Here is an 18,967-nt window from a genome sequence, read left to right as displayed (position 1 = left end):
TAGGCTGTTTTCCAGGGGAGCCAAGGAAAAAGTAACTTGTCAAACACGAGAGTCCTGTCTTTAAATCCATAGGGAGTTTTCCCTGTCTTTCCTCTGGAACTGTTCTTTGCTAGTTAATGACTTTTCAGGCACATGACTCATTTCAAGCATGTCATCTGTTCTTTTTTTTTTAATTTCTGAAAAATTTTTTACTGTAGCTACCTTCAAAGACCTCAATGCTAGCATTTTACCTTGACTTGGAGACAGAAGATAGAACTAAATAAGATGAATCTATTATAATGTTCCCACATTTTTTTTTTTCAAAGGAGACATGACCATCCAGTGGAAAGGCTCAGTAATGTCTTTATTGCTTCTGCTGGTGGCTTACTCTGTAATCTGCAAGAGTGAGGTAAACTACTCAAAGGGCACCAGCATCATCTGGATAATAAAAACTGAAGCATGTGGAGATGCCGCTGGCCTAGTCACAGTTCTGCAATGTAGAAGGTATACTGTTACCATCTTTTTTTTTTTTTTTTTTTTTTGAGACTGAGTCTCACTGTGTTGCCCCGGCTAGAGTGCTGTGGCATCATCCTAGCTCACAGCAACCTCAAACTCCTGGGCTCAAGCGATCCTCCTGCCTCAGCCTCCCGAGTAGCTGGGACTACAGGCATGCGCCACCATCCCCGGCTAATTTTTTCTATATATTTTTAGTTGTCCAGCTAATTTCTTCATATTTTTAGTAGAGACGGGGTCTTGCTCTTGCTCAGGCTGGTTTTGAACTCCTGAGCTCAAACAATCTGCCCGCCTCGGCCTCTGAGAGAGCTAGGATTACAAGTGTGAGCCACTGCGCCCGGCCTGTTACCATCTTTTTAAGAGTTTTTCACAAAATAGTTTTTCCTTTGGTCATTCACCATAGGCTTACTCATTTTTACACATTACCTTCCACACAAACATGTTTTACTTTAATTGTGGCCATAGTATGCATACTTTTTTAGATTGTTATTTTCATGACATAGCAAATTGTTTCTATAGAATCCCTATGATTATTTTAAATGATATATATATAAAGTCTTATCCAAGTCTCATTACACTAGGAGATTTGAAAAAACATGAAAGTGTAGAGAAAAATACAAAAATCACTTCATCTGGACACCTATAGAGAAAACTTATTAGTAGCTGGTCTATTTCCTAATCACAGATCATATGTAATGGGTAAAGAACATTCTGTTAGTGGGGATCCTCTTGAATAGTTCTTGTTGATCCTAAGGAATTCTCCTCCCAAGGATGAACTGTGAGAAGTGGAATTACCATATCCAGTAATCCTGACAGAGCTGCCACATCCTTGTGTGGCTGGGAAGGTGACCCAGGTGTTAGGTCACGTTGGAACCCAACATCCATGCTGAGTCTTTCTGAGCTTCACTTTTCTCCTGTAAGATATTAATTACATGAAGTAGCTGGCCGGATCCAGTGAGGTAGTGGTTTTGTGTGTTTACCAAGCTCCTTGAAGTCAAGGACGGTCTGACGTTCCCAGACCTATGGCAGAGGTGGCCGTGAAAAACATCTTCGATAAACCTTAGCTTCCAGACGCCCAGTCACTGGTTCTCATTTCAACCCTTAGTCCTGTAGGTCAGGGCGTTAAAAACCTTCCTGGTTCTCGGGCCCCTTTCCTAAGAAAACCGCACATCTTCCAACTTCAGGCGCGCCTGGACCAGCGGTTCATCCGAGCGGCCGCTCCTCTCCGGAGCCCGGGACGTCCCTGAACACTGGCCGGACCTGCGGGCGCGCGGGGGTGGCCTCGGAGAAGTGGGACTCCCGGCGCCACGCGCAGGCCGACGGCGGCCGGGCTCGGGAGGCCTGCCCGCCGCTCCGCGTCCTCCGGGCGCCCGCCAACCCTGCCTTTGGAGCCGCCGCGGAGCCAAGAGCCCCACGCCCCCGGCCCGCCCCGCGCCGCCGCTTGTTTACTCCCCGGCGCAGCCTAGTCCGACCCTGGGGCCCGCCCTCGCCAGCCGCCTATTGGCTGGGGAGGCGCGAAGGCCGGCGACGATTGGTCCGGAAGAGGCGGAGGTGCGGGGCGAGCGGGGTAGGCTGCGCGAGAGGCCGAGAGGGGGCAGCAGGCGATGGCGGCGGCGGTGGCGGGTCTGCTAGGCTGGTTTCTCGCCGCGCTCTGCCTGGGCAACGCCGCGGGGGAGGCAGCGCCTTGTCCGCGAGTGCTGGGCTTCTGTCTGGAGGAGGACGGAGCTGCGGGCGCGGGGTGGGAGCGCGGAGGGGCGGTGCGGACCGGCCCGGAGGCCACCTTCCGCCTGCGCCTCTTCGGCCGGGGCTTCGCCAACAGCTCCTGGTCCTGGGTCGCCCCTGAGGGGGCGGGCTGCCCCGAGGGCGGGCCGGCCGCGGTGTCCGAGGAGGCGGCAGCCCCCACGGGCGAGTGGCGCGCGCTGCTGCGCCTGCGCGGTGAGGCTGTGTGCCCGCACTCGGCGCTGCTGGCGGTGCGCGTGGAGCCGGGCGGCGGGGCGGCGGAGGAGGCGGCGCCGCCCTGGGCGCTGGGCCTGGGGGCGGCCGGGCTGCTGGCGCTGGCGGCGCTGGCGCGGGGCCTGCAGCTGAGCGCACTGGCGCTGGCGCCGGCCGAGGTGCAGGTGCTGCGCGAGAGCGGCTCGGAGGCGGAGCGTGCGGCGGCGCGGCGCCTGGAGCCCGCAAGGCGCTGGGCGGGCTGCGCCCTGGGCGCGCTGCTGCTGCTGGCCAGCCTGGCGCAGGCGGCCCTGGCGGTGCTGCTGTACCGCGCGGCCGGTCAGCGCGCCGTGCTTGCCGTGCTGGGCAGCGCGGGGCTCGTATTCCTGGTAGGCGAGGTGGTGCCGGCCGCAGTGAGCGGGCGCTGGGCGCTGGCGCTGGCGCCGCGCGCGCTCAGCCTCAGCCGCCTGGCCGTGCTGCTCACTCTGCCGGTGGCCCTGCCCGTGGGGCAGCTGCTGGAGCTGGCGGCGCGGCCCGGGCGGCTGCGCGAGCGCGTGTTGGAGCTGGCGCGCGGCGGCGGCGACCCCTACAACGACCTCAGCAAGGGCGTGCTGCGTTGCCGGACCGTGGAGGACGTGCTCACGCCTCTCGAAGACTGCTTTATGCTGGACGCCAGCGCGGTGCTGGACTTTGGTGTCCTGGCCAGTATCATGCAGAGCGGCTACACGCGCATTCCGGTGTACGAGGAGGAGCGCTCCAACATCGTGGACATGCTTTACCTCAAGGACTTGGCCTTCGTGGACCCCGAGGACTGCACGCCGCTCAGTACCATCACCCGATTCTACAACCATCCACTCCACTTCGTCTTCAATGACACCAAGCTGGACGCCGTCCTGGAGGAGTTCAAAAGAGGTAATAACCGGGGCATCACGGAGGGGACACCCATACCAGTGCCCTCCCCTGGAAAAGGTGTGGGGGTTTTGGAAGCTTGGAGGAAAGGGTCCCGCCCCTGTGCAGGGCAGTGAGACCTCTAAGGACCCTTTTCAAAAATGTGTTGGCCTTGCAGCTTGGAATGATCTTTTGAAATATTTAAAGGTTGTCGTTCAGAGGGGAATGGAATGCCATAGAAAGCAAACATTTTTAACTTCTTTTGGGATAGCTCCCCGCCCCGTTTGGGGGGTGTGTCCTCTTGGTTCTAACCTCCCAGCTCTTTGCCTCTCCCAGGCCTTTTCTGTGTGCTTGGCTTTGTAGCAGGTCCAAACTCTTGGATGGAAACTAAAAGAACATAGAAAAGAAAGTAGTCTCCAGATATCTGGATGCTGTTATCTGCATACACATAATATCAAATTGGCTGGACCTGTGATATTTCCAGAGCATTGTTAAGGTCCCTGACCTTATTGCAGATAAGGGAATGACTCCTAAATACTCTCCTACAGATATGGAGGAAACTTTCGCTTTGCTTTCATCAAAAGCAGTTTCATGGATGCTGATTTAATCTCCCTTTTCCCCTGTCTCCCCTTTTTTTTTTAACCTCTTTTCTAACCTTAAGTATTTCTCTCACATTCCTTTGACTCTGAATTTTAACCTCCCTGGTTTATCTGAGCAGTTCTAAGGTTGAAGGTAAAAACTTCGAGACCCTCCAAGTGTGAAGATGTGGGTTCCTCTGCAGTCCTTTCCATTGTTAGCCTTGGAGGTGCCCCCCAGAGCTTGGCCACCAGCCATGGTTCTCACACCTGAACACCTGCAGGATGGGAGTGGGGACACCCCAGGGTGCTGGATGGCTTGACCCTAAAGACTACCTGATGTGAGGTGGAGAATTGGGAAAGCCCCCTGATATTCCTGACAGCTGGGAAGTCTCCTGGCCCAGGTCCACATGGGAGGTGCTCTCTGATCCCCAGGACAGTTAGTGCAGGAAGCCAGGCTTTGTGGTAATGAGCAGTCTCTCCTGCATGGAGCACTGCCATGTGCCAGGCTCTAGTGGGCACTCTGCATGCATCATCTCTGTTAATCCTTGCAGGAGGCCTGGGTGCCAAGTTTTCTGTTATTACTGTAGATCAGGAATAGGTGGGAGACTTGGGTGGGCAGCTCCATAGACTCTGGTGCTCTTGCTGTTTCTCTGGAATATGGCCATGCAGCCCTGCTCTGGAGAGGGAACCTGGGGTGGGGTTCAGACAGAGCTTCCTGGTGGTAAGTACTCCATGTGAGCTTCCAAAGCTCCTGAGGCACTGGTGGTTTTTCTGGAGGGGTGACTGGTAGCATGGCCATGGAATCTGTAGGGTGGATTCCACCCCTTCTCTGCCTGCTCCTAGGTCCTGGGAACGCTGCTCAGCTCCTCATGGCTCAAGGTCCTCAGTTGTTAGTGATAAGAGTGGGTAAAAGGATCTGGGGGAGGAGACCCTATAAAGCACTTGCACTTTGGCCAGTGCACATGCTGAGTGTCTGTCAGTAAGGTGATTATTTATTGCTCCTGGGCAGGATTGCTGATAGGTGGTGTTTGCTAGCTCAAGAGCAAGGGGCTGAACCTGAAAGTGCAGATGCCATTTCTTCCAGGCAGGTCACCAGGCTTCCTTCTTTTAGGGGAAGAGTCTTTCATGGGAGGTCTTTTTTAGGAGTCTTTCATGGAATACCATAGTTGTCCCTTTGGTGTCATAAGCACTCATGTTTCTAGGTTCCTTAAGAAAATGCTCGCTCTAGTGTCTGGCTTTAGCTGACTCGTGCATTCTACAGCTATGAGCAGTCACCAGGCAGAGATTTGGGGCATGGGGGTGGAGGGGGTGCCCCGTCTGGAGCTAAACTGAAGGGAGAAGCTTTAGGAGTTGGTCATGATGCTCAGGCTGAGGTTAGTGAAAGCTATTTTTCATTTTCCAGACCTTTAGCGTCAGGATCTTCACTGCTGTCTGTGGTCTCGCCCTTCAGATGTGACAGTTGAGCTTGAGCCAGGGCTGTTGGTGATCCCAGTTGGGGAGAATTAAAGAGTTCAATTCACATTGATCAGGAAGGAGCCTAGAGGCAGGGTGGGCCCACAGGGGCTCATGTGCTGTGTGAGGGACTCGGACTTGATCACCAAGGCTGTGGCAGGGAGCGGTACCGTCTGGGTTGTTTTTACTGATCGGTGACTGGTCGGAAGACCAGCTGTGAGTGGGATCCAGATGAGGGATGACAGTAGCCTGACAAGGTGCACAGTGGGCCTCAAGAGGAGACCCCAGAGGGCATCAGAAGGTGGGATTGGGAAGGTTTGGTGGTTTGCTGAGGGGCTGTGGAGGGAGAGGGAGGAGCTGAGGATGAGCCCAGATTTCTGGCTGCCCTTCCTTTAAGGGCTGAGGGTGGGGAGCAGGTAAGTTTGGTTTGGATATTGGAATCTGTGTCTGTCCAGTGTCCCAAGAGGCAAATTTCTAGCAGGCAGTTCATGTGAAATGCACATGGTCCCTCAAGCCACAGGAGTGGAGCACAGAGCCTATAAACCCCAGGGGCAGGGGGAAGCGGAGGAGAAATTGTCAAAAGATAAGACCTTTGAGGGAGGAGAGCAGAGGTGCAGAATGTCCTGGAAGCTAAGGAAAAACATTTTCCAAGGGAAGGCAAGTGATCAGAAGAGGCCAGCAACCAACATGCCCTTAACCTTTGCAAGAGCACATTGGCGCCATGGTGGGAGCAATTTGGGGAACGAATGAGACATGAAGAGGTGCAAGAGCTAGCATAGACAGGCCTTCTGCAAAGTGTGGCTGCAAAGCAGGAGCCAGAGAGCACTGGCTGGCGGAGGATGTGGGACAGGGGAGGAGGCCTTCTGCTCTTTGGTGTTAAGATGGGCGAGTCAAGCAGGTTTAGGTTGAAATGATGGAGTAGGGAAAAGTGGAGAGGGAAGGCCACAGTACAGGCTGCTCCTGTTCTGGGATGGGTGGCCTCTGATCACCTCTGGAGAACTGACCAGGTTTCAAGCAGTCTAATGCCAGAGGATTTGGGGATTGAATGCCTTTCTGCTTTAATCAGACTGTTCTAGAAGCTGCCAGGCAACATGTTGAAAAGCCTCCTCCTAGAAACCAGTGGAGGAGGTTTCTGGAAGCTGACGGTTGAATGGGGAGCCTTTAACCCCCTCGACTTCCTTGCTCCTGTGGCAAGTACAGCCCTTTCTGAACTGATTCAGAATGGCCATGTCTTTCCAGGGACATCTGGAGCTTTCTTGCTTCTCTAGTTTAGTGCAGTCCTTTGGTGGGTATCTTTATTTTTCTTTGTTAAAGTCCTTCTTGTCTTAACCTTCTTAGCCATTCCTGTGCTTATGAACAAAGGGCATGTTGCAGTCTTCATGTGCGTGAGGTTTTAAAAATCATTTCCCTTCCCCATCTCTGCCAAGCGTGTATAGTGGTGGTACCCTCTGAATTTCCTGGAGCTGGAGTCCCTGGCATCTTGGCAGCTGCCATTCCAGGCCCCGTTACTTTTGCTGCATCTGTTCGGGAGCTTTGTAACCTGGTCACCCCTCAGTTAGTGCAGACTTGAGATGACACCAATTATTTTGTGCAGATATCCCCAGGAAGAGTGAGTGCTTTGGAGCCGTAGTAAATAAATTGTGCAGCAGCTCCTTCACTTATGATGGGGTTGGGTCCTGGTAAACCTGTTGTAAATTGAAAGTGCATTTAATACACCTAACTTAACATCATAGCTTAGTCTAGCCTACCTTAAATGTGCTCAGAATGCTCACATTAGCCTACATTTGAGCAAAAGCATCTAACACAAAGCCTATTTTATAATGAAGTGTTGAATATCTCATCTAATTTATTGAACACTATACTGAAAGTGAAAAATAATAGCTGTATGGATACTTGAAGTATGGTTTCTACTGAATGTGTATGGCTTTCACACCATCGTAAAGTTGAAAAAACTGTAAGCCGAACCATCTTAAGTCAGGGACTGTAAAGCCATTAACCCCTGTCTTCTTTGTCAACCCAAGTGAGACTATTCAAGGGCATTGTTCCAAGGAAAGGATTAGGCTGAATAAGCTTTTCAAAGTCTCTGCTTTAAACCAGCTGAGTTCTGGTTTACTGTCTGAAGGAAGCCAAATGATTGCCACAACGCGGAAGGAGTGTTCACAGTTACTTTTCTCTTTCTCTTAGTACTCATTCACCCAGTTGGTTTAGAAAACAAAAAAGGGGAGGAAGGGAAGGGGGAGGAGATTAAACTTCGACTGCATTGTTAGAATATCCTAGAAATCAGGCATTATGAAATAATTGGAGTACCCTTAAGCCTGATAATGAAAATTAAAACTCAGCTGGGTGCGGTGGCTCACACCTGTAATCCCAGCATTTCAGGAGGCCAAGGTGGAAGGATTGCTTGAGGCTAGGAGTTTCAGACCAGGCTGGGCAACATCGTGAGACCCCCTTCTCTACAAAAAATTTAAAAATTAGCCCTGTGGTCCCAGATGCTCAGGAGGGTAAGGTGGGAGCATTGCTTGAGCCCTGGAGTTTGTGACTACAGTGAGCTATGATAGTGCCACTGCACTCCAGCCTGGGTGACAAAGTGAGACCCTGTCTCAAAAATATAAAATAACAAAACTCTATACAGCTTTTCCAGAGCTTTCTGGTTGGTGTCAGCAAGATGCGCCGTTGCACCCTCCTGTGACTCTAGAGGTCGCTCAGCAAAGAGTGCAGGTGCACCTATGCGAATAGTTCATCCAGTCGGGCGCTGGGCCTCTGTGCTGTCAGGGCAGTTTGTCCTCCCAGAGGAGAAGTGAACTTTAATCCCTCCAGCTGCCCCGTTCTGTGCCTGCTGCTTGCTTTGGTTGCCTCCGGACCCCTCAAGACATTGTGTCTTGACATTAAATCACATGGCCACTGCTCTGGGGACTCTTCAAGCCCTGCTTGCTTCTGTTTATTATTGAATCATCCAGTGTGGCAGGTCACAGAGAAACGTGCCTATTTTATGGCAGTTTGAAAGCAAAGGAGAAGTTAATCCCATCCTGTCGGTTACCTGCTGAAGGGAGCGGCTTCGTGGAAGAAAGGGCTGAGAAGAGGCCTGTCTGCTCAAAGGCGGCCATTGAGAACCTGGGCTTTGGTTCCCAGACTGCTGGCCAGAACCGTGTATCGCACCCTTGGCCTTGCTGGTCTGGCCTTGGCCAGACAGGTTTGTATTCTGTGGCAGGGCAGCCGTGGCCCTTGCACAAACACAGAGGGAAAGAAGGCATCTGGGGCCGCCGCGCTCCTGGGCCAGTGCCTCTGGCTCAGCAGGACTGAGTGGAGTTCTCCAGGACCCCCGGCCTTTCCTCCTGTGAAGGGGGAGACGAGGTTATGGGGTCATTTCCGCCTTTAATTTTTGTCCAAGGGTATTCGAGCCATCCTGAAGGATGATGCTTTATTTAATTAAGCCCACAGTATGCAAAGTATGATTCAGACAAAGATGTGAACTTGATTTTTTAATTCCTCAAAAGATTCTTGAGGCAAATACCCCCTCGCATGCAGGTCCAGGCCGGCTTTTGCCCTCAGCTTTTTTCACTAGTGATAAAGAAGGGCATAGTTGAGATGAGTTGCTCCCAGTTCCCTATCTCAACCTGTGGCTGTGAGCACCTGAAAAGTGACAAGTCAGAGTTGAGATGTGCTGTAAGTGCAAAGAACACACAACGGATTTCAGAGACTTAGTGCAAAAGAAAGGTTAAAAGAGCTTGTTTTTGGTATATATAGATTACAGATTAAAATATATTTTGACTATATTGGGTTACTTACAATATATTATTAAACTAATTTCACCTGTTTCTCTTGAATTTTTTAATGCAGATACTCAACGATTTTTTTTTTTTTTTTTTTGAGACAGAGTCTCGCTCTGTTGCCTGGGCTAGAGTGCCGGGGCGTCAGCCTCGCTCACAGCAACCTCACACTCCTGGGCTCAAGCGATCCTACTGCCTCAGCCTCCCGAGTAGCTGGGACTACAGGCATGTGCCACCATGCCCGGCTAATTTTTTTATATATATATTTTTAGTTGTCGAGCTAATTTCTTTCTATTTTTAGTAGAGACGGGGTCTCGCTCTTGCTCAGGCTGGTCTTGAACTCCTGAGCTCAAACAATCCGCCCGCTTTGGCCTCCCAGAGAGCTAGGATTACAGGCGTGAGCCACCGCGCCCGGCCTTCAACAATTTTAAATTACACACATGGCTTGCATTCTGTTTCTTTCAGACAAGTCTAAAGTTATGGATGAAAAGCACTTACCAGATGCAGAGTAAATTCCTGAAGCTTCCCCGACATTGCCCAGTGCTCTGAGACTTCGACTTTTTTTGCAAGCTTGTTTCCTCACTAAACACACCAAATAGGAAACTAACATGAGAAGGGCACATAGGAGCAAGGTGGAAAGTTCTAGCCTTTGCTCTTCTTCTTTGCACAGCCTGGCCTCTGAATGGCCATTTATCTTCATCCCCTGGATGAAACCCCTCTAAAGGGCAGCTTCTAGAACCAGGAGGACCTCCCACAGAGTCAGGTTGGGAGGCCCTGCTCTGCTCCCCTATTTAGACTGTCCCGGGGAGCCTGCGTTTCTGAGGGTGCTGCCCTGGTAGCTCGTGTCTGCAGTCTGGTTGCTGTATGAACATTAGTGTTCTCAGCTGGATGCATCCTTATCTAAACCGCATCATGGCTGGGAGTCGCACAGACCTGGGGGGCTGGATCCCAGCTCTGCCCTTCTCTGCCTGGGGGCCTTATGCAGATGAGCATGATCCTCTGAGATTTCCTTTTTCGATAGGTAAAGTGAGGCTAATCCTCATAAGCATATTGAGAGCCTTAAGTAACAACCTAGGAAAGAGTCTGGCCTAGTGCCCAGCACACTTTAGGACCATGAACATGAGCTTTTGTCCTTTTGGTGGGCTTGTCCTAGGGGAAACTAAGAAAAATGGGAGGCCCCTGGCAGGCTGTTACATGAGTGTCCTCCCCAAACAGGGAAGTCCCACCTGGCCATCGTGCAGAAGGTGAACAATGAGGGCGAGGGTGACCCCTTTTACGAGGTCCTGGGCCTGGTCACCCTGGAGGACGTTATCGAGGAGATCATCAAGTCTGAGATCCTGGACGAGTCTGAAGACTATCGTGAGTTTTGGCTTCTGGCTTTGGTTTTCTGTCTCGGCTGGTCCTTAAGCTTCCAGAGGTACATGTGTACCAGAGGCCAGTGGGTCTCTTTGCTGCTGGAAGCCAGCTAGGTCCCCAGCCAGGCCCCATTCTTCTTAGCCCTGCAAGAGCCAGCATTGCCTCCTCTCAGGAGCTGCTCACACCTGCACTTCGTCGGTGCAAGCCGCGGTGGCCCATCCCAGCGGAGGCCTTGTAATCCCAGTGCTTGCTTGGGGCTCCATGGGCAGCCGTCTGTTTGTTTCCTCCACCACTGAGGGAAGGCCCTGCCCTTCACGGGCCTTTTCCATTCTTCCGTCTTCCCTCGTGCTTTTGTTTTCACAGGTTCTTTACTACCAAGAGTCTTACCAAAGCATCTGATCCAGGGGCCCTTGATGGCACCTTAGGAGTATCTCCCTCGTAGGGTGACACGGGGCAGACACAGAGCCTGTGTTTGGCTGGGGTCGCCCACCCCTATGAATTTTTACTTGTGTTGTTTTACCCACGCGTCTGTCGCCAGCACAGCATCTTTAGTTTGGTCCCCAAGATGGCCGTAGGCATGGCGTCTCCAGGTTAGCTGCTGCCGTCTTGTGCCAGTAATCCTCAAATACACATTTCCCAGCCACAGGTCTCTTGATGGCCAGGGAGGCCTGTTATTTTATATAAGCTGCGTTGCTGCCATATCAGCATTCTCTTCAGCCAACTCCAAGGCAAGGAGCAGTCCTTTCTGCACTTCTTGGGATGTATCTGGAACGTGGGCTGCTTCCCCTCGGTCCTGGGCACTGGGATTGCTGTATGGTGGAAATGGCAGCCGGGTGCCCCGGACAGGTCCCTGGGGTTCTGATGTCATCTACCTTGACACCACCTGGCCTTGGGAAGAAGGAATGGGCAGCATGGCCCCTTGGTTTGGTCACATTGATCGGACGGGCTGCTCTGCCTAAGCATGCCATCTTCTTCCACCTCAGGAGACGGCGTGGTGAGGAAGAAACCTGCCTCTCTCATCGTCCCTCTCAAGCGGAAGGAGGAGTTCTCCTTGTTCAAGGTGTCTGATGATGAATATAAAGTAAAAATCTCACCTCAGCTGCTCTTGGCCACCCAGCGCTTCCTTTCCCGAGGTGAGGGGGTAGGGTGGTCCTTGCCCCCTGCTCTCGCTCACTGCTGGGTCCGGAGACCACCCAGGGCCTGCACTGACTCTGCTCCCCATGCCTAGTCAGCAGAAGAGTCTTGAGGAGAACTTCTGTGCTTTTCTCTGCAACCCTGCCAGCATCTTGGGTCACCTGAGAGGCGGCTCCTCTCTACCAGGTGGTCGAGAGCAGGGCCAGGTGGTGCCGCACCTGGTGGGCACAGCGCCTCAGCGGGCAGGTGTGTGCCCTGCCCCGCTCTCTCGTGTGGTGTGGAGGCACGGAGGCATGGCATCTCGCAGGCCGTCCGGGGAGAGCCCGGTGGGCAACAGGAGTAGGGTGCGGCTACATATGCCACTGTGGCTGTGGTGGACACTGTCCCTTTTTTCTACCATGGGGCAGAAGTGGATGTATTCAGCCCCCTGCGAATCTCCGAGAAGGTCCTGCTGCACCTGCTTAAGCATCCCAGTGTCAATCAGGAGGTGAAGTTTGATGAGAACGACCGCCTGGCCGCACACCATTACCTGTACCAGCGCAGCCAGCCGGTGGATTACTTCATTCTCATCTTGCAGGTGACTGGGATCCCAGGCCTGGAGCCTCGCGCTTCCTCAGAGACTAGGGAGGGCTATGAGAACAGGTGGGGAGCAGGGAGATCCCCCCGCCCCTGAATAATCGGGGTTGTTGGTTCCTCCGTTTGCTTGCTCTCTTCTCTTGGAAAAGGTAATCTGTTGCATCTGTTTCTCTCCCTTGCCCATCCGCCTGCCCAGGGCAGGGTTGAGGTGGAGATCGGGAAAGAGGGCCTGAAGTTCGAGAATGGGGCCTTCACCTACTATGGAGTATCTGCCCTGACAGTGCCGTCCTCTGGTAAGCACAGCCCCCCATTCCCGCCAGAGCCCACCCCCGCCACCAGGCGGCCTGTTGTGTCTGGGCTGCCTGGAGGGCGAGGGCAGCATTTCTTCATTGCTCATCTTCGTTGCTCACTCCCGTCCCTGCAAAACATCCTCTTCCAACTTCCTACCCATGTTCCTTCTCCAGGGCGATTTGTGGTGGGGTGGGTCTCTGAGGCTGTGTGCTTGTCCTCGTCAGGATGGGGGTAGGCTGCCCAGCTCCAGCTTCTGCCGTCACTGATTGTTCCTTTTGATAGTTCACCAGTCGCCAGTGTCCTCACTCCAGCCCATCCGCCATGACCTGCAGCCCGAGCCAGCCGATGGCACCCGCTCTTCCGCGTATTGTCCTGACTACACCGTGAGAGCACTCTCTGACCTGCAGCTCATTAAGGTGACAATAATAAGGGCTGATCATGAGTGCTGGCTTTAGCTGGCTTTGTCTCCCCAAGGGGCTAGACCAGCTAGTCCCAGACTGCCCAGAATAAGGCCCCGCATTTGCCTTGCAGGACAGGCTTTGGCTCCCTGGAGGTCCCACTTGACTATTGGTGGTCTGGTCCCATCTCCAGGCCTCTGCACTCACTTTCTTACAAACACTGCTCAGTTGCTTTTTTCTGCCCTTAACTAGCTTAAAGTTCTTCCTTTGTCCTTTTCCAGCATGGTGTGACCTCTTGAGCCTGTCTTTTGCATCTCGCTTCACAAATCGCATCTGCTGGGTAATGCTTCTCGTCTTCTAGGTTACGCGGCTGCAGTACCTCAACGCACTTCTGGCAACGCGAGCCCAGAACCTGCCACAGTCCCCTGAGAACACCGACCTCCAGGTCATCCCAGGCAGCCAGACCAGGCTTCTCAGTGAGAAGACCACTACTGCGGCAGGTGAGTGCCAAGCAGCACGCCCTGTGGTGTGTCTGGACCCCGTGGCCAGGAGCTCTTGGCCAGTCCTTGCTTCTCACACACACCGGCTTGCTCTCTCCTTGCTCTGCCCTGCCCTGTGTTCTTGTCTCTCTGTTTTTCTCCCTTTTCCCTTCTTGTTGTTTTTGGTAGCTTGAATGACACTGAGCTATGGACCAACTGGTATTTAGTCTGTTAAGTCAACATTCTCCCTCAAAGACTTCTTAGAATGGAATTACTTAATTAGAGAATTGTTGGTAAATGGGAATAAGATGTAATTCGGACACACTTGGCCATTTAGGGTTACGTTACTTGGAAAATGAAGATTTGGGTCAGTAGTACCCTGGCTCAGAGGGGTAGGTGGGTGGTGGACACCATCCCAGAAGCTGGAGGGCACTTGGTGAGGAGCTTGGTCAGTCCATTGCTGACATGGAAAGCACCTTCCATCTGAGGGCTCCATTGTGAGCAGGAAGATCATGTTGAAAGAAACAGACTTTGCAAATAAGAATGAGGGGCTGTGGGACGGAGGGAAATTCAAAAGTAGCCTGAGGTGTGGGCTGTGGGTTGGAGTGTGAAAAGTCAGGGGCTTTCTTGTTCTCGGGTTTGAAGAAGATACCTTTCTTTTTTTTTTTTTTTGGTAAGACAGGGTCTTAGTTTGTGGCCCAGGCTGGAATGCAGTGGCCTCATGATAGCTCACTGCAGCATTGAACGCCTGGGCTCAAGTGATGTTCCTGCCTTAGGCTCCTGAGTAGCTGGGACTACAGGCATGTGCCACCATGCTTGGCTAATTTTTCTATTTTTTGTAGAGACAGGGTCTCGTTCTTGCTAAGACTGGTCTCATACTTCCTGGCCTCAAGCAATGCTCCTGCCTCAGCTTCCCAAAGTGCTAGGATTACAGGCATGAGCCACCCTGCTTGGCCAGAAACGTGCTTTTATAAAAGTCCTTTCTGAATTGTGAGGTGACGCAGGTATAAGGGACACAGAACCCCACCCTGGGCCACACTGATGGCTCAGCCCTGTGGGTTCCAGCTCTGAGTATTGGTAAAAGGGCAGGTGAGGCTGTGCTTAAGTCGTAGATCTGGGCGTGGGTTGCTCTCTTTCTAAAGAAGTCTCTAAAGATGCTGCTGTACTTTTATATATATGTGTATATATATATATGTATACACACACACATATATTTGTGTGTGATGTGATGTATATAAATGTATATATGTGTATGTATATATTTAGAGACAGGGGTCTTGCTATGCTGCCCGGGCTGACCTTAAACTCCTGGGCTCAAGCGATCCTCCCACCTCAGCCTCTTGAGTAGCTGGGATTACAGGTGTGCACCTCCATGCACAGCTGGTGGTGCACCTTTTATGGTTGACTAAGCTCCTGTGTTTACCCACTGTAATGTTACTTTATGGGGTATCCCTTGTAAAGAATTTCACACTGTCACATTAGACTTGGGTCTCAGGGGCCAATATGTTGTGTTCTTTAAAATGTGAGCCTTTTGGGTTTGGTTTTCCCACTGGCTCCACCTGCTACTCAGACTGCACGTGTTATATTGAAGGTACAGACCTAACCCAGGAATGATGGTTCTCCCGTTGTTGCATCTTTTATCATATAACCAGAGAGTCTTAAAAATCCTCTTGGCTTCAGCTACTCATTGGGCCGTCCTCTAAGAGAATAATTTATAGTGGCTTTCTGGGTCCTTTCCTCTTTGTAACTGATTATCCACTATTCTATAGACATACTGTTGGTTATTTTCACCTAAGTGCAACCTGACAGTTGCCCCCAGTGAGGGTTGCCCGCTGTCTTTCGGCTCCTTGCCTAAACTCTCTGGGGTCTTGCTGCAGATTGTCCCTGTTAGTTTGGCATGTCACTGCCCAGAGCAGCTTAATGTTGGTGCACACATGGAGATTTCAGTGGGGGCAGTGCTTAAGTAGTGCAGGTGAAAACCATTTTCTGGAGACTTTGGCACTAAATCCCTGGGAGAAAAATACCTTTATTGAGATGCTTGGAAGGCCCAGTAATTTTAAATTGCCAACAGCGGGGGTTGGCAAAGGGCCAAAATCTGGCCAGCTGCCTGTTTTTGTAAATAAAGTTTTATTGGAACCTGCCCCATCTGTTCATGGATTGTATGTGGCTGCCTTTGAGTTACAACAGTGGAGCTGAGTTGTTGTGACCCATACCGTATAGCCTACAAAACCTAAAAATACTGGCCCTTGTCTGACCCGTGTCTTACCATTTCAACTTCTGAGTCCTCCACATTAGTCATCCACGGAACTGTTTTTCCAAGGGAAAGTCAGCGCTCGACGCTGTGCTTCCCGACTTCCCTCTGCCATCCGGAGCAGCAGCTGAGGCATCTGCAGCACTGCCCCCCTGGCTGGGGAGTTGGTCCCCTTCATGGTGCTGCCTGGAGCCGAGAGGCACTGCTGCTTCAGCTCAATGGCTTTTCTCCTCTTCTTTCTCTCTGCTCTCTTTAGCCTTCCCAGTAGACCTTTCCCTCTTTGGCACATTTGGAAACTGCAGTTGATAAGTGACTGTGGACTAGTGAGCATTTTTTGTTTTAAGAGAACACCCAAGGTAAATATCTTCCCTTTCCCTTTCTCCCTGCTTTCCTTTCCCAGCCCTTTAGCTGTGGGACAAGCGGTGCAGACAGCCCCCTACACTGGGAGGCATTTCCCTGCAGTGGGGAGTGGGTGCCACATTTCATCTTTCTGAAAAACAGGAGGGATCATGAAACACTGCAGCCTTGGAAAATAAAGCTTCCTTCTAGCAGAGGGCGCTTTATTGTCCCAGGCAGGTTCCTCCAGCGTAATGGCCTCTGGGCCCCCTGGGGTCAAAAACCAAGAGAGAGTCTTAAAAATCCTCTTGGCCTGCATTCCAGGTCTCTCAGGGGTGGCATGTGTCCTCAGTGGTTTTCTCTTGTGAGGCTGAGTTAGGCTGTTTCCTAACTGATCACTCCCAGCCCTGCCTTGATTCCTCTAAGGTATTTTGAGGCCCTTCTGCCTTACCTGCCCCTTCCTGTCCTAAAGAGGAGTTAGCACTTGGTTTGGATAGGACTCTTCCGCTACTGGCTTTGATACTAATTTGCCTTTCCCTCTCCTTTAGGGTCCAGCTACAGCAGGCCCAGCGTCCCAGTGGAGGAGAGCCCTGGGCGGAACCCAGGAGTTTAACTGTTTGCCAGGCAGCCCCAGATGTGGGGAGCGGACAAGCGTGTGGGGAGCTGGAGGGAACTGAGCAGAAGCTTCGTGCCAGCCTGCCCCCACTCCTCCAGGCCACGTTTTAGATGGCCCTTGTAGATGTGGGTCCTGGGCATCCTCAGAATCGGGCATCGGTGCCTAGCACCCTCAGCAGGCCCTGCCCTCCTTTAGGAGGTGGGGTCAGCAAGGCACAGCCCTCCAGGCCTGCTTCTTCTGGAAGGAATGAAAGGAATATCATCATCTCTAGTCCCCAGGGCCCAGCCTTCCCTGCTCCCCTGAGGCTGTGACAGTGCAGTGTATTTATACCTCTTCAGGCCAAGCCACCCAAGTGAGTGCACAATTACTGCCTTTGTGTGGCTGTGACCTGTACTCACTTTGCTTTTTCCCAGTCTTCTGCTGCTGGCAGCACTTTCTGAACAAACAGAGAACACCAGTTTTGGCTGGGGGTTCAAATCCGTGGCCTCATCCATGGTGTGCTTTCTGGTTTCCCTGACAATGCCACGTTTCAGAGCATGCACCCCAGCCTCTCCCCTGTGCCAAGCCAGAAGCACGGTTGGTTACCCACCAGTCTGTCCCTCTGGTCCTGCTCCCTCCTGTGGAGGTTGCTTTTTTGACCCCTTCCAGGGCCCCGAGCGAGCTGGCCCTGGTGGCGCTGAGGGGCCTGCTCCCGTGCCTGCTGTGCGGAGTTGCCACTAGCAGTATTGTTGGTTTCTGTGTTCTAAGAGGTCATGCCTGGGAGGAAAGGACCTTCTTGCTGCATCTAATCCTTTCTTCCTTGTGTGATCCCAGAGGAGAGCAATGCCTGTTAGATCTGCTTCATGCCTTTCCCACAGGCCTCCATGGAGGTGTATGTGGCTGTAGTGTGCAGAGCAGCAGGGAGGGGGAACTGTTTATGAACCAGGTGAACCCTCATTACCTTTCTTAAAAAAAAAAAATAAGTTTTTCTTATATCTCTAAAACATTTCAAGTTCTTTGCTTTTTTCTGTTCCTAGCTACCAGGTTTTAGAGAAGTGGGAACAAGAAGGCATTTATCTTTTTCTTCTAATTCATCTATATTTTCCTTCCACAGTTCTTCAGCTGTGTGGAAACTGGGGTATCACAGGGACATAGGATCATAGATTGGGGAGGGAGGAGGATTTCTGGAACTTTTCTCAAAGGAATTTGGGCCCTTATAAATGGGACCAAAGGCCACAGAAAAGTGTATGCTTGTTCAGAAATTGTTCTCAAGGAGTGCACTCTAAGAGCAAACCCAGGTGGGAAACAAATACTTTGAAATCATCTCTCCAGAACAGTGGTTCTTAACCTTGGCTGCACATCGGAATCACCTGGCAAATTAAAATACTGATGCCTCAGCCTGTCCCCAGGGCATCTGATTTAATCAGCCTGGGCATCAGGGTTTTATATTTTCAAAATGTCTTTAGATTTCACTGAAGGGTTTCATATACCTTTCACCCAGCTTCCCCTAATGGTAACATAACCTTGGTATATTTATCAAAACTAAAAAATTAGCATTGGTGCAATGATACATGATACTGTTAACTAAACTACAGACTTAATTTGGATTTTACCATTTTTTCCAGTAATGTCCTTTTGCAGGATACAATCCAGGATATCCAGTTGCACTTAGAGCTAATGCTTTTTTCCCTAACTTTGTATTTTGAAATAATTAGATTCATAGGAAGTTGCAAAGATAGAGTTCCCATACATCCTTCATTCAGTCTCCCTCAATGGTTATATCTTACATAATTAGAATATAGTATCAGAACCAAAACTTTGACCCCTGTGCGATGTGGGTGTATAGTTCTACATCATTTTGTCACATACACATTTATGTAACTGTTGCAATAATCGATACAGAACTGTCTCATCACCACCGAGATCTCCCTTGGACTAACCCTTTACACCCTTCCCCCACCATCCCTTACTCCTGGAAACCACTGATCTGATCATCTCCATTATTTTGACATTTCAAGAATGTATGAATGGAATCGTACAGTGTGTAAGCATTTGAGATTGGCTTTTTTTCACTCAGCGTAATTCTCTGGATATTCATCCAGGTTGTTTCATGTGTCAGTAGATGATTCCTCTTTATTGCTGAGTGGTATTCCATGGTATGCTCGTCCTGGTGAAGGACACCTGGATTGTTTCCAGTTTTTGGTTATTTCAAATAAAGCTGCTGTGAACATTTGTGTACAGGTTTTTGCGTAAAGATTAGTTTTTTCTCTGGGATTAAATGCCAGGAGTGCAATTTCTAGGTAATAACGGTTGTTGTATGTTTAAGTTTTTAAAGAAACAGCCAAACTTTGTCAGCATGGCTGTGCAGTTTTTGTTCTCACCAGCAGCGTAGGATGCTTGTTTTTCCGAGTGCTCACCAGCATTTGCTGGTGTCACTATTTTGCA

General features: G+C 51.2%; 1 protein-coding gene across 1 annotated transcript; it reads left to right on the top strand.

Moving 5' to 3' along the window:
• Nucleotides 1–2,096: 2,096 nt before the first annotated feature.
• Nucleotides 2,097–18,059, top strand: CNNM3 (cyclin and CBS domain divalent metal cation transport mediator 3). The gene is made up of 8 exons (XM_012641876.1): nt 2,097–3,333; nt 10,322–10,465; nt 11,446–11,595; nt 12,004–12,173; nt 12,369–12,465; nt 12,746–12,879; nt 13,223–13,361; nt 16,476–18,059. The coding sequence occupies exons 1-8, from the start codon at nt 2,097–2,099 to the stop codon at nt 16,538–16,540; spliced, it is 2,136 nt and encodes a 711-aa protein (XP_012497330.1). The 3' UTR covers nt 16,541–18,059.
• Nucleotides 18,060–18,967: the final 908 nt, after the last annotated feature.

The sequence above is a fragment of the Propithecus coquereli genome, unplaced genomic scaffold (assembly GCF_000956105.1).
Source record: "Propithecus coquereli isolate 6110/MARCELLA unplaced genomic scaffold, Pcoq_1.0 Scaffold171, whole genome shotgun sequence".
Classification (NCBI taxonomy): Eukaryota; Metazoa; Chordata; class Mammalia; order Primates; family Indriidae; genus Propithecus; species Propithecus coquereli.
This window is presented reverse-complemented; position numbering and strand designations above follow the sequence as displayed.